Source organism: Macadamia integrifolia, chromosome 9, assembly GCF_013358625.1.
Source record: "Macadamia integrifolia cultivar HAES 741 chromosome 9, SCU_Mint_v3, whole genome shotgun sequence".
Lineage (NCBI taxonomy): Eukaryota > Viridiplantae > Streptophyta > Magnoliopsida > Proteales > Proteaceae > Macadamia > Macadamia integrifolia.
Window position 1 is genome coordinate 28585454 of NC_056565.1, and position 14061 is coordinate 28599514.

At 38.8% G+C, this 14061-nt stretch overlaps 1 protein-coding gene across 10 annotated transcripts in view; it reads right to left on the minus strand.

Annotated features, from left to right (window-relative positions):
- Positions 1-4493: 4493 nt before the first annotated feature.
- LOC122089025 (DNA-directed RNA polymerases II, IV and V subunit 3-like) overlaps positions 4494-14061 on the minus strand; it is a 25528-nt gene continuing 15960 nt past the window's right edge. For all 10 annotated transcript variants that reach the window (XM_042658439.1, XM_042658438.1, XM_042658436.1 and 7 more), the window contains 3 exons: positions 6449-6976; positions 6091-6328; positions 4494-5261 (listed from right to left, as the gene is read on the minus strand). In XM_042658439.1, the coding sequence (XP_042514373.1) occupies positions 4989-5261; positions 6091-6328; positions 6449-6903 (966 nt within the window). In that variant the 5' untranslated portion in view covers positions 6904-6976 and the 3' untranslated portion in view covers positions 4494-4988. The remainder of the gene's footprint in view (positions 5262-6090; positions 6329-6448; positions 6977-14061) is intronic.

Here is a 14061-nt window from a genome sequence, read left to right on the forward strand (position 1 = left end):
GATTGGAAGCATACCCAAAGAAAGCTATCTGAACTATCAAAATGGAATGAAATTGGATTCAACCTATTAATTATATAATGTTGCTTGCAATTGAATGAAACTGGATAAAACCACAAACACCTTTGATGTTATAATAATAGTGGGTGACTTCCAGTGGACTTGACTGGTAGACTAATTAATTTTGAAATAGTCAATCCCCACTCAACTCATTATTAAAATGGGAGTCTAAGGTGAGGTAGCACTTGCCATAGTTGCTTGCAAGGCCGAGCTAGCCCATATATAGTCTTTCAGTCCCTCTCTGATAAACAAGACGACTCATAACAAAAAAGAGAGATTTATTTACGGACAGATACCGTGTGAACTGATTGACTAGATGTGACCGATGGAAGGAACTCATTCGTGAACTGATTCCGACCGAGACAAGAGATTTTGGGCTTCCTTCTACGGTTGGAGGAGGAATTTGAGTGGTACGTGTTCTAAGTGCAGTTACCTCTGCATTATTCTGAGTGAGGGCAGCCTCTAACTGAACCCCGAGCACACGCAATGGACCCATTGATAGTCAAGTGAAATTCAATCCACAAAATAATTTGATCTATGGATAGCATTGTTGTGGTAAAGGTCATTATGTCAGAGGAATCATTACCGTATAGCATAGAGGGGGAGGTCTAAACATCTATATCATAAAATCAATTTTGACCTATGCCACCTCACAAGCTAACCACAAAGAAACCAATCAATTGCAACAAACTACAGGTAGTCAAGATTACGGAAAATGAGCTAATTGAAAGATGTTCCCAATGGCACTTTAGTTGTCTCAAGATGACATCATTGAATATGATCTTGTGCTTCGTCTCTAAATAGAGAAAAATAATTTTGAGAATCTTTGGAGGCCATAGGCTGCCAAAACTTATCTTTCTTGAAAAATGGAAGGAAAATCCCCTTCATTAGAAGTTAAAAAACTTGCTATGAAAAAGAAAGAGGGCTAGGATCGACACATTGATTTTTTCGCCTAAATTTTTTTTTTCTAACCGTTAGAGGGCCAACAGATCGAATCTCGGATCATCTATTCCCCAAAGGCACCCAGCAAGAAGATGGATGCGGTGAACTAGGTTTTGGTATTCCTTTTTGAGCTTGTATTTCTTTCATTAAAGGAGGTTCGGGAAAAGATTGGATAGGAAGACATGTTTCCAAAAGAGCAGGAGCTCTCTTAGGATTTTGGTCGCCGCCTCAAGAAGAAAAAAGTGCCAACGATCCTATAGAATTCGTTCAATCTCCAAAAGCCTTCTTCCCATTTTACATATATGTGCCACTACTTATACGGCTGGCAAGAATTCGCTTGGGTTTGAGGCTATAAAAGGTCAGTACAGGATGGATCCTTATTTCAGCTTGATTTTGGAGCAGTGGCATCTACTGTTCACCAAGCACTGCTGATCGAGGTGGTGCCAGGCATGCCCTGAAGTTCCAACCCTTTCCCCAAGACAAGAGAGATGCCTAGCATTGTACACTCACCGATGTAATTAATAGGCAGACATTGCTTTTGTAGATGGGCATTGAGCATTTGCACTGAGTTCACATGGGCAGCCTAGCAGGGAGAGAGAAGATCCTGAGAGATGGATTGAAGAGGCACCATCCATCCCTAGGGCAAGGTAGGGTCTTAGATGGAGGCACGCCACCCTGTGAGAAGGTTTTTTAAATCCTGACCTGGCACCTACATGTTTCCTTTCTTCAATACAAATTAATATCATGGTGAAGAGCCCTAATATTTACTTGAAGTCCCAAACATGCCAATATTAGCGTTGAGAATCCGGAGAACAATCAGGTATTCATTGGCGAATGACTATATAGACAATTGAGCAGACGAAATTGTGATTTTTTTCTTATATAAAAAAAAATTTTATTTTGCTTTTCAATATTTTCCTTGTCAACTCCAACAGTTCTTATTGTATTGTCAGTCCCAAGCCAGTAATGGAGAAGGTAGATTAGATTTGGAGGAAGCACCATAAAAAAACAGAGCCCCCACCTTTTAATATGCATTTAGTTTTCTTCTCACAGAGAGAACCAAATGGTGTTAAGCTTATACTTGTCATAGCACCTAGGTGAACTACGGTGGTTGAGGAAGGGAAAAATTAAGGTGACACCAGCAAGGCACCCACATGACAGTGACCAAGTCACTAATCCAAACAAAGCCGCCTGGATGCCTAAGCTTTTAGTGAAAAATAAAACTATACTCTGGATCCGACTAATTAGACATATCACTGATAATAGAATAAAATAAAAGATTGACAGATACGAGTTAATCTACCAACTGAATCATTAGTGAAATCAACAACAACAGGTGATCCCTAAACATACTAAGCTTGTTTTCTCTTGCCTCCCTTTACTTGATAAACACATTTTGATTTGTGCTAGTATATCAAACATTCTTGCAAATTTATCAAGATGGGCTAATTGCATCTTTTTTTAATGGGAATTGTGTCTCATTGTCTACAAACTATCTGACTACATGAAATTCAATTGAAACACGTACCAAGTGTTTTCTATATGGATTGAAGCAAGCAAGGGAGAAAGGACGGAGTGTTGCAGAAGTTTGGAGCAACTCAGAGGAACTAATCATCTTCTTTTGGACAAAAGCACCACATCGTGGCCTTGGAGCGTTGCTCCTATTTTTTTGGAGGTCTATGACCTCGTTCCTCTTAACAATTTTTTTGCTTAGGCCTACTGACAAAGTGGTTCTTTTTTTTTTTTTTTTTTAACACATTTAGCATATGTATCTATGAATAGGAAACAAAACATCTCCCACTCTAACACCAGTGTCTCCCTACAGTTGCAAAGATCCTAGCTTTCCCACTTTCATGTATCCATAAATCTCAATTCAATTTTTCTTTTTCATTTCCTTCCATCCCTCCGCTCGGCTTTCTACTTTATGCTTTAAACTACCTCTCTTCTGTCTCCTTGTTCTAAAATGACGTTTAAGCATGCCAAAACCTCCTTACCAAGAATCTAAGGTTTTAATTTCAGTTACTAAACCAAACACTGCTTCTTCTACTACTAATGCACGGATATACAAACAGTTTTAAGTTAATGTTTATTTCTTCGATGGAATGAATCATGAAAGCCAGAAAGATTCTTCGGATCTAGTCATGCTATTACATTATATTGAATATTGACAATTCCCAAAAAATTGTTTATACTATGAGATGAGCATAGTATTGATAGCAATCAGCAGGTATGCCCCCATCGTCTAGCAGTTTAGGACATCTCTCTTTCAAGGAGGCAACAGAGAATTCAACTTCCCCTGGGGGTAGGGTACTACTAAAGGAAGTTGATCATAGACTATCTATAAACCTAGAATTGATTCTTGTTGGGTCAATGCCTGAGCGGTTAATGGGGACGGACTGTAAATTCATTGGCAATATATCTACGCTGGTTCAAATCTAGCTCGCCCAATAATTTTGCCGACCCATCGTTAGGAGATATAATCAATTTGTCCTCCAGAAATGTTTGATATGGAGGAATAGGAATAAAGAAAAGAGTCCATTTTTCTGCTATATTCCTATTTATATTTGTTTTTGTTCCCACATATTCTGTTTTAATGATCTAGATGCATGTCATGATCTCTAAGTATAATGAAAGTAAATGTAAATTATAAATAAGGAAGGAGAGAGAAAAAAAAAAGGTTTTTTTCTTTTTTTCATTGAAAGATTGATTATCAATCCATTGGGCAATAACCCACCTGAAAAGAAAAAAAAAATAGTAAAATAATTCCAAAGGCTCTATTTGGTGAGAAGTGAACTTAAAACAAAAACAAACTGGAAACGATTTCTTGGACCAAAGCCACTCATTTACATTGACGATAGGAGTTGGAACAGGAGCAACTCTCAGGGCCTATTTGATAACGTTTCAAGAAATGCGTTTCTGCCGTTTCTATTTCCAGAAACAGCAAAAACGGAGCAAAAAACGTTTGATAAAACTGTTTGGTTTCACTTATTTTTAGAAATAAAAATAGAAATTTTTACTTATTTATGGTTCAAGAAAAGACCCAGGCGAAACAAGTTGTTATGGTTCAAGAAACGACCCAGGCGAAACAGGTTCAACTTGTTTCGCCGTTTCTGGAAACGACTTGTGGCAATTCTTTCACTGGTTACCATCGACTTCTAAAAACATGACTTATCACACACATTCAATTCCGTTTCTATTTCTAGGAACGGAAATTTATGTTTCTGTCATTTCTTGAAACAGAAACGGCAAAAACGTTATCAAACGGACCCTCAAATTCCCAACAAACCATAGGTGGGCTGACTCGTGACTAACAATAAGAGTCTGTCCGTCGTATCCAAAAGGTAAGCCCTCTCGGGAAAAAAATATGAAATCAACTTATATCGGTTGATCAAGCACTCAACGGAAAAAAACCCCACACCTTCCACAGTTCACGGTATGCATCTACCTCGGACAAAGGAAGCGAAGTGTAAGAGTAAACGGTCCTGAATGCGAAGTGAAAAACCAATCAATCCTACAAATTTTACATTGAAAACGTACACAAATTCTCAACGCATATCCAGACAAATGATGGTGGTCTCCAAATGGTAGAACACCAAGACGTACACAGTTACTGAAGAATAAAAGACGCAACATGAGACAAGTGTTCAAGTTCAAAGGAAGTCATGAAGGATAGTCAAAACATGGGAACCCCTAGCAGTGTATAAAGAAACTTAAGAGCTAGCAAGAATCCAAAATAACCATGTTTTACACATAGACTGTATTAAGTTTTCATTAAAAAACTACCGACGGGAAAACACAGTCCTAATCCCAGGATTGCCCAAGCTAGTGCCCCACATAATGTGAATTGTGCTCCCTTGCTTATTCTTTGGTTCCTACATCACTGTCAGAGGTTTGAAATTCATGACAAGTGAACCACATTCCTTAATACCGAAGCAGTTTCATCAATATATGCTTCCTCATACGAACAGAGTCCAGTACAACAAAAGTGATCATCCGCCTCGCATGTGTGCACCCAATTCACCAAACTGATCATCAGCTTCTTCTGTGTCCTCTGATAGGCGAACTGCATCCAGCTTCTGCTTAAGAACTTCTATCGCATTGATGAACAACTGTGAAGCTTTGACGGCACCAGTAGATTCAACTGTAAAAATGAAACTGTCGTCTTTGGCATAGATTTCTACCAGTCCTGGCTTCCTCATGGCTTCTGCTTTCTTGATCACTTCCTCATCATACGTGTATGCCTCAGGATCAATCACGACAACCTGAAACAGTAGCTCCAAAATGAAAAACCTTGTGGTCTGCTCATTGTGGTTTAAAAAAATGTTCATATTCCATGTTTTGAAACATAAGTTCTAGCCTAATTTGGCCGTTAATTTCTCCTACTATAATAAACTTGTTCAAATTAGATCAAGTAAGTCAAGACAAAGAACAAATTAAAGTAAAGGAGTAAAGATGATATTTATGTCAAATGTAAATAACCATGAACAGCTGCTTGTTCAGTTGGTCAGTGGCTTGCCAGTAGAGTGCATGCCCCCTGGAGGTCCAGGGATCGACTCTCCTATTTCACATTTGTGCCATAAGGCACACCTTTCCCCGTCCCTCCTCCCTTGTAGTGGTTAAAAAATCTCATGTAGCTGTAGTTAAAAGTCCCATTGGCAGTCAAATAGGATAGACCAAAAAAAATGTACATAACCAATTAACCACCAACAAAAGAATCAAAGGCATATCTAACTGAACTTACTAAAGTCAAAGGAAACACAACAGCAACTGAAAAAAAATCAAAGGGGTGTTTAGTGATCTTCACTGCTTTCAGTGAAAGTTGAATGGTTCTCATTCAACCCCGGTGTGACCCGGTCCATGCGGTTGTGGGGTCAGTATGGGCCTGTAGGACTAGTCAGGCCAAAGGCCTGGATACCGTAGTTAGCAAAAAAAAACATAACAAGGGCCAACTCAAAACACTGATACTGTGATACAAAAGAAATCCCCAAAGTAGATGTGCATCAAGCATCACAATACAATGGCCATTACTTAACTAATATAACAAAATATTAAGAATAAAAACGGCCAATGAAAATTGAAATGGTTGTCTACCTGTTGCGTATTAGGATCAAGTCCAAAAACTTTTGTAGGGCTACTTTCAACCCACTCTCTTTTCTCATCAAGTGACAATGTTTCCATCAAATCTTCATTGATATGAATATCTGGTTCATACATAAAAGTAACGGTTGCAGCAGGCGACCATTTAGCATGATCTTTGCCAATCCCTTTGCGAGCTATTGCTCTCAATCTTAGTTCTTGACCCCGACGCAACTTCACAATGATTATTCCCCTAATGAACACATGAAACATCATAATATATTGTTAGATTATAAAAGTTGTAATATACAGAGAACAAAAAACAAACTGAAAGTTATAAATCACAAAACCGTTTCAAAGCCTTGGGCCCCACCTCTGCTCAGAAGTTTCATATCCAACAGAATCAGAGCGCTGCACGACATCAACAGGCACAACAGAGGGATCAGAACTCACAAGGTCATGGCTCGTGACATCAAGGGTCTGGTCTGAGTCACAGCGAACATGAAGGTGGAACTCAACAGAGCAGAACTCACATTGGCCATCACCATCACAGGCATCACAATCACGGGAGAACCGCATGCCCATGGCACGGTCACTGGTTAGAGGGATGAGACCAAGTCGGTGGGCAATGAACTCATCATTAAGTACTGATGAGTTGCCCTCAATCTCAACCAGGTCGATTGCAATTGTGGGAACCTCTGCCAGCATCACACGGCGAAGGGCATTTGCCATGCTAGCATCCGTCTCCCGAAGCTCAAACTTAAGGTAGTCATCCTTCAACTCCCTTATCTTCACCTTGGGGAATCGTTGGTATGAAACTCCTTCCATTTCCCTTGCTCACTCTCCCTCTAGAAGACAGATGATTGTGTGGAACACTTAGCAGCCTCAACTAGTAGTCATCCTGCAACCAGTAAGAACAGTAATATTATTGCTATGACTAGCAGAAACCCATACAAGCTTCGAATTGGAAGAGTGAAATATTAATATTAATAAAAATTTACAACAAAAGGAGTAGATCAGCAACAGAATATTAATCTACCAGTCCAGCAGAATATCAATGTCCAGAGATAAGAATAACAAAATCCAAGTCAACAGTGGTTCTTTAGGAATAAACCAGGAACAAATAGGAGTCCAATCAGGTTCAGATGAGCAAAATAATATGAACAGCAGTCCAAAAATTAATAACTGCAGGAAGTAGGCCTACCAATTTTAATATCAGAGTCTACAGGTCACTAAAAGATGAAAACAGGGAGAATTCTGACAACTCAGTAATCTGAGATCAGATGGCCTTCAAATCTGGAGTTCCCCTTTATACCAGTAGTACCTTAGGTTAAAATCCCAGATAAAATTAACCGTGGGATAGGCCTAGACAGAAACTGAAAATTCTGCACAGGAAGGCCTATCACTGGAAAGAATTGAGAACAAGAAGATTGAATTAAATACCTAGTATTCTGAACAGTAATAGATGCTTGAAAATAAAACTTGGAAATAGGAAAGATAAGAAAGCTTGAAAAGACCACTCAGGCTTTACACCGCAAAGTGTCGAATGGATCAAACACCACCCCCTTCCACTGTGATCAAACACACAGTCTACCCAGAAGATGCATAACAGCAACCAGCAAGCAAGTTTTTTTCATTAATTCAAACCGTGCCTCTACTAATGAGAGTTCTCCTTTATTTATAATAATGATGGGAGGAGGGGTGATTACAATTTAGTAACTCCAAAGCTACTACAAAAACTGAAATAAAGATTACTAACATCTAGTTACTAGATCTGGAAAAGTAAACTAGGAAATAAAACAACTGGAATTAGAAACTAACTTATGACTGAAAATTAGAAACTAACTAGGTGCTAAAATTAGAAACTAAATATCCCCATCTAAAAAGAAACTAATGAAAAAGGAAACAAATCAGTGAATCCTGTATCCAATCTTAGAGCCCCTCTTTTAGACTCATAAAAGTAGCCCAATACACTCCAAAGTCCAAACCACATAGACTGAAAGGCCCAACACATATACAACCCAACCCTTCCTAATAAAACAAACCTATTTTGGCTATTAATCTGCATCAAGTAGTCAAATAGAGTGGCCTGAAATCGAATTAAAAAAATAGGCATGCTAAAAACCCTTATCATAGTTATCAGGGCACCAAGGCGGGCGTGGAGCATGGTTTGAGGAATCAAATCGAATCAGAATCGGCCTTAACTGAACCCAATTCTTGGCCCATACCCATACCGTATCGATGGATCAATATGGATGAAGAGTAAAATAGTCCAAAAAATGATTATTTAATTGAAAGCAGGGGTATTTCTATCCGATCCTCACTGATCCGGATGAATATCGGATCTGTACCGGCCTTGACCAATCCCGTTCCTGATACCGAGTTCCCAAACCTTGGTGGAAATTGTCAGCCACCTTGACACCTAGGCAAATGAGGCATTCAAGCCACAAAGTCGAGGCAAGTAGCATACATGTTGGAATAATGACTTGTGTCTAATGGGCATAGGCTCGCTCTATTTATAATATGAAAGAGAACATTCCAGATATGAGTACAAGACTAAAATATCCCTAATAGACAATTCTCCCTTTGTACTCATTTACAACACCCATCTCAAGCTAGTGCATAGATATCACATATGCCCAACTTGCAGATAATAGGATGAAACATCTTACTATTAAGACCCTTAGTAAATACATCAGTCACTTATTCACTATTGGGAACAAAAGGCATAGTGATAAGACTCATATCCAGTTTCTCTTTGATGAAGTGTCGATCGATCTCTACGTGTTTGGTTTGATCATAGTGGATTGGGTTGTAAGCAATGCTAATGGCAGATTTTCTGTCACAAAATAGCCTCATAGGAAGAGTAGTAGGGACAACCAAATCTTAAGAAGTCCATGAAGCCATAAAAGTTCACAAATGCCATGGGCCATAACATGAAACTCTGCTTCAGCCCTAGACCGGGCAACAATGGCTTGCTTCTTGCTGCGCCAAGTAACAAGGTTACCACAAAAAAGGTGCCATAACCAGTTGTAGACCTACGGTCATCAAAGAATCTGCCCAATTAGTATAGGTGAAGGTAATGTGGGGCCGGTGGGTCCCGAAGACCCAACTCGGATCTTTGGGGGCCCACCCAAGAGTGCAATAACCAAATACTAAGGAATGATGGTAGTGTCTGAAAATAAACTGAAGTTACAAATAGGGGATGGCACTCTTGTACTAAAACAGATTTTAATAAGGGTCAATAGAGAATAAAAAGGGACATGAAAGGGGATCTGATTTACTTACTAGGTGTAAACTAGGAAGGGGCAAGACTCAATGGTAGGGTGTAACAAAGGGAAAAAGTAAGGGTAGTGATATGGAATAAAATAAAGGCTACCACAAAAGACAAAGACTAAGAGATATCTAGTCTAAGAGCTTTAGAAGTGGAGTGGCAGGCTAGTAAATAGATGGAAATCAAAAGCAAAAGAGAAAGGAAAACATAAGGGTGTGTAACTTATGAGAAGGGAGGGGTATATTAGGTATGGACAATAAACTGATGGCAAGATGTAATAAAGATGGGGAGGGGCAAATATTTAGAAGAGTCTTCTTCTTCCTTATGTTGAAACCAGAAACCAACGGTAATGGGACCTTGCGATGGAGAGAACTTCAACAAGACCAGCTGAATCAAGCCATGATCTGGGATCCATGCTCACAACTCATGCCTTTACCAAACCCATGTGACAACCCAGGGAAATAGGCATTGATTCTTCAAAGAAAGCTGCCTGAAATTCTTCCCGGTGGTAGAACGGAGTTGGTCTCAGTTGCAGGTGTGCTAACTGATGGTAAAGGGACTTTAAGCAATTGATTCTCAGGGTTTATGATCGCCCAGGTGGGTATCCAAAATCTCAGTTAACGAGGGTTAGGTTTGAAGGAGATTGGTTGAATCCCTCTCAGGTCTGCTGGTTTGGTAATGGCAGAAATTAACACAAGAAGAGGAAGAAGGAATAAGGAGAAAGAAATAATCAAAAGAGATCACACCTCTCTTGCTGGAATGATAGGGTTGCTGGAACAGAGCAGAAAATCAGAAGAGAATTATAAGAAGAAGGAGGAGAGAGAGCGAGGGTGGAGGAAGGCAGCACGTAGGCATTTCACAAGCTCAATTCATTATTCTTCAATCATATTGGCCATAGGCCTTCCACATTAATAAAAGCAAAAGAAAAAATAAATCTTACAAACTAGGAAACCAATAGAAGAAGAATCCTATTATAATTTGCTAAGAAAAAAGAATCCTAATCTAATCCACCAACTTAGGAAATAAAATAAAGGTGCAAGTTTACTTTCCAAAAATAAAGGAATTAACAAAGCTGAAATCTCGATTCTCTCTAGCCTTAAACTTCGATCCGGTTCTTGGTCCGGGCTCTCGAATGGGTTCGGGTCAATCCATTGGAGTGCTCCTAGATCAGAAGGCCTCGACACGAAGGTGATCATAAGGAGAAAAAAAATGTCGTGTCCTGGGGCAGATTTCAAGTAACAGAGAATGTGCAGTACGGCTTCCATGTGTGACGAGCAAAGATGATGCATTACTAGCTAGCCAAGCTGACTACATATGCTATGTTCGGGCATGTATGAGAAAGATAGATCAAGCGCCCAACTAACCTCTGATATCTCCCCTTATCCATAGAATCACATTCCTTGCTAACCAGGTGACCATTAGCATGAATAGGAGTATCTCCCGGCTTGCACCCCAACATACCTGTCTCTTAAAGGAGGCTTTTGCATATTGGTTGTCCTTGTTGGCAAGCTTGGCCACGTGTCAGTGATGAGGTAGTTAAAGGTGATGTCATGGTTGTGTACGATCACTAAGTTGTCATGATAACGCTCAAAGATGTGCCACACATTGCATGTTTAAAAGTGGAAACAGTGTGTGCAGGACCCTTCATTAAAAGTGAAGAAATCATTGGTTTATACAATGGCAGCATGTTTGAGGGCATTTTTGAAAATCTAGATGAAAGATGTAGAAAGATACATATACATGTAAGTTGTAGATCCTTGAACCTTGATTCAAACACAATTGAAATCACATCAATCGGATATTGGAGAAAATAGTTACGACATATTCTTCAAGCTAACATGCAAACTGAAAAAGGCAATGTCATACACATTAGTTGGGTTCAATCTCATTTTTTAGATCTATACATATACAGTACATCTGGGTTGAAGGTATGAACATGAGAAATGTAGTGCTTCGAGTCTTCTATCCGTAGAAAAAAGAATCAGGTCAATTAGAATTCAAACAAGAGAAAGATGATCATTTTTGTATGATCGCTCTAAAACAGAGCCAACCGAATTTTTTATGACGAGTTCAGTTCACATGACTTTGAGTTGAATTTTGAGCTATTTTGAAGAATTAGATGAATGATATTTCTACGAAAGTTGTAAATATTTGAATCTACTTTTAGAAGAAACAAGAATTGGTTCATTTGGAGTTATATATAAAAATTTATGACTCCCACACTGAGGTAAGGTCAATCTGCCAGAGTAAATTCCGGTATGAATCGGGTGGTTAAACCATACACAATTTTGGGACTTTTGTTGGACCTTCTTAAGTGGATTCTAGGTATTTTTTTTCATAACTTCTCGAAGAACAAGAAGAAAAAAAAATTCCCTAGAAGAGAAAAGAGAATAAGAGGCCAAGTGTTTGTGTGCTCTCATGCCCAAATCTTGAGAAAACCCTTTGTTTGAAGATTTTTGTGTATTGAATGCTTAAGTACCATCACCACTAAGCTTGAGAAGCCATTAAAGACCACATTGGAGGTTAGAGAGGGGTGCAAGAGTTCATTAGACAAAGAAGCTCCTTATGTGTGATAGAAAAAGAAAAAGGCGAAGACAAAGAAGATGGACCATCATCTTCTACTCTTGAAGGTTCAAGATTCTCCATCAAGTTCATTAAAGACAAAGAAGCTCCTTGTGTGTGATAGATAGAAGAAGGAGAAGACATTTTCTACTCTTCAATGTTCAATATTAGCCATTGAAAAAAGAAAGTTGAAGATTCCAGTGTATATGGGAATCTCAGAGAAGCTCTCCACCCCTTGCTAGTCAAGGGAGGTAATCTCTACTCACCAAGTCATATTTTGCAAAACTTAGGTTGTTAAAGTTGCATAACCTAAAGTATTGATTGTAAAGGGAGGGACTTGTACTCATATTTCTCATCATATACATTGTAAGAGGGGTGAAACCCTAGCTTGCGTATTATCTCAGGTTGAGGTAGTTGTCATAGCACCTAGACTGTTTTAACAGTCACAAGCCAATTAAGCATTGAGCAAAATACGAAACCCAAAAAAGGTATTACTCCGTGGAGTAGGCAGTGAGCCGAACGGCAGAAGCACCTCCTCTATTGGTGCTGGTTTCCATCTCCAAAGAGATACTTCCCCCTTTTGTTGGTAACCCAAACCCCACCCCTAGCCTTTTTTTCTCTTTTACTTTCTTTAGTTTTCTGATTTTTCCACTTTGCCCTCTATATCTTTTCACTCCTTTATCTCATATTTTTCCTTAATTCCAAGTATACCCATGCCCTTTATACGTTGCACACTTTTTGTGTTTCCATTTGAATTCCCAATATTGCAATACTACCATCCACTTAAGAATCTCAGTTATTTACCATTCTGCCATTCACTCCTTGCTGTGAGTATCCGACCAATGTAAAAGAAAAAAAAATTTGAAAAAAAAAAAAAGCCCAATGGATCTAGACCTTTTATTGTATATCCGTCAACAAATGCAACTGATACGAGAGAAGCTCGAGGAAATTCAATGACACTGCACTTAATGCAGGAGTAGATTACAAGTAACTAACTCCGCAGTTTATAACCCCAAATAATACAAATAGGAGCAAGAAACAAAGAAATAATACTATCAAATAAAACCCCAATGATACAATACCCATATAGGAGCAAAACCAGCCAAAAACCCAACCCGATAGGAGAGAGAAAGATCTTCTATAAAGCTGGAGAGAGAAAGATGCAGCTAAGTCTATGGGAGTTCGATTAAGCTGCACTTTTGGGTGTAGATAGTCCCTAGGGAGGGTACAAAAACCCCCAAATATGAAGGGCTTCTAACGGCTGGTTATGGAGTTATGAGCTTTTTTGATTTTCAGACCTAGGAGAGAGAATGTGAAGAATTCTGCAAGAACAACAACTTGTCTTCTTCAGATAACCTTCAAGAGAGGACCGATTGATCTTCTTAGAGTATAAAACCAGTCCTCCAAAGGATCTGCAGATCAGATCTCAAACTTGGGTAGCAATGAGGGTCGATTGGCTTCAAGAACAAGAACTCTTTGGCTGGCTGATTCTGATTTTGTATGCTTTAACATGTCTGAACTTCTAATAACAATAAACAGAAAATAAAAATAGAAATAGAAAAAGAAGAATCGATGGAGAGTTGAGAAGGGTGAAAGAGAATAAAGGGATGGATATCTCACCCTTTAGGTTTTGGGTATCACACCCCTCAAAGGTTTAGGCATCTCACCTCTCAATAACAGTTTTTTTAGCTAAAAACTAATCACTCAATAATTCATTCATTCAAATCTGAAATTATAAGTACATAGGCTCCTCTATTTATAGAGGGCAGAATAACAATCAAACTACTACTAAGAACTAATTTCCCAATAGGATTAGACACTCCTACTACAACTAAGAATTCAAAATAAGACTAGGACTTGACTTTATGACTCCAACATGGAGTAGGACTAACTAACTAATAGTTCATATAGGACTTTACAACCGACCAATGGCCTAATGGACCTTTATTGAATTAAATAGCAACAAACTAAACTAATGAATTAAATCCCGTTTTTCTACCTTCTACCCATTTTTTAGGCCCATTAAAGTGGCACATTTCAAAAAAAAAACTCATGGGATCAAAGGCCCAACATATATATAACACAACCCAAGGCTTATTTGCAATACCATAAGCCCAAGTGACTTATCTACATCAACTCGCCCTCTCTTA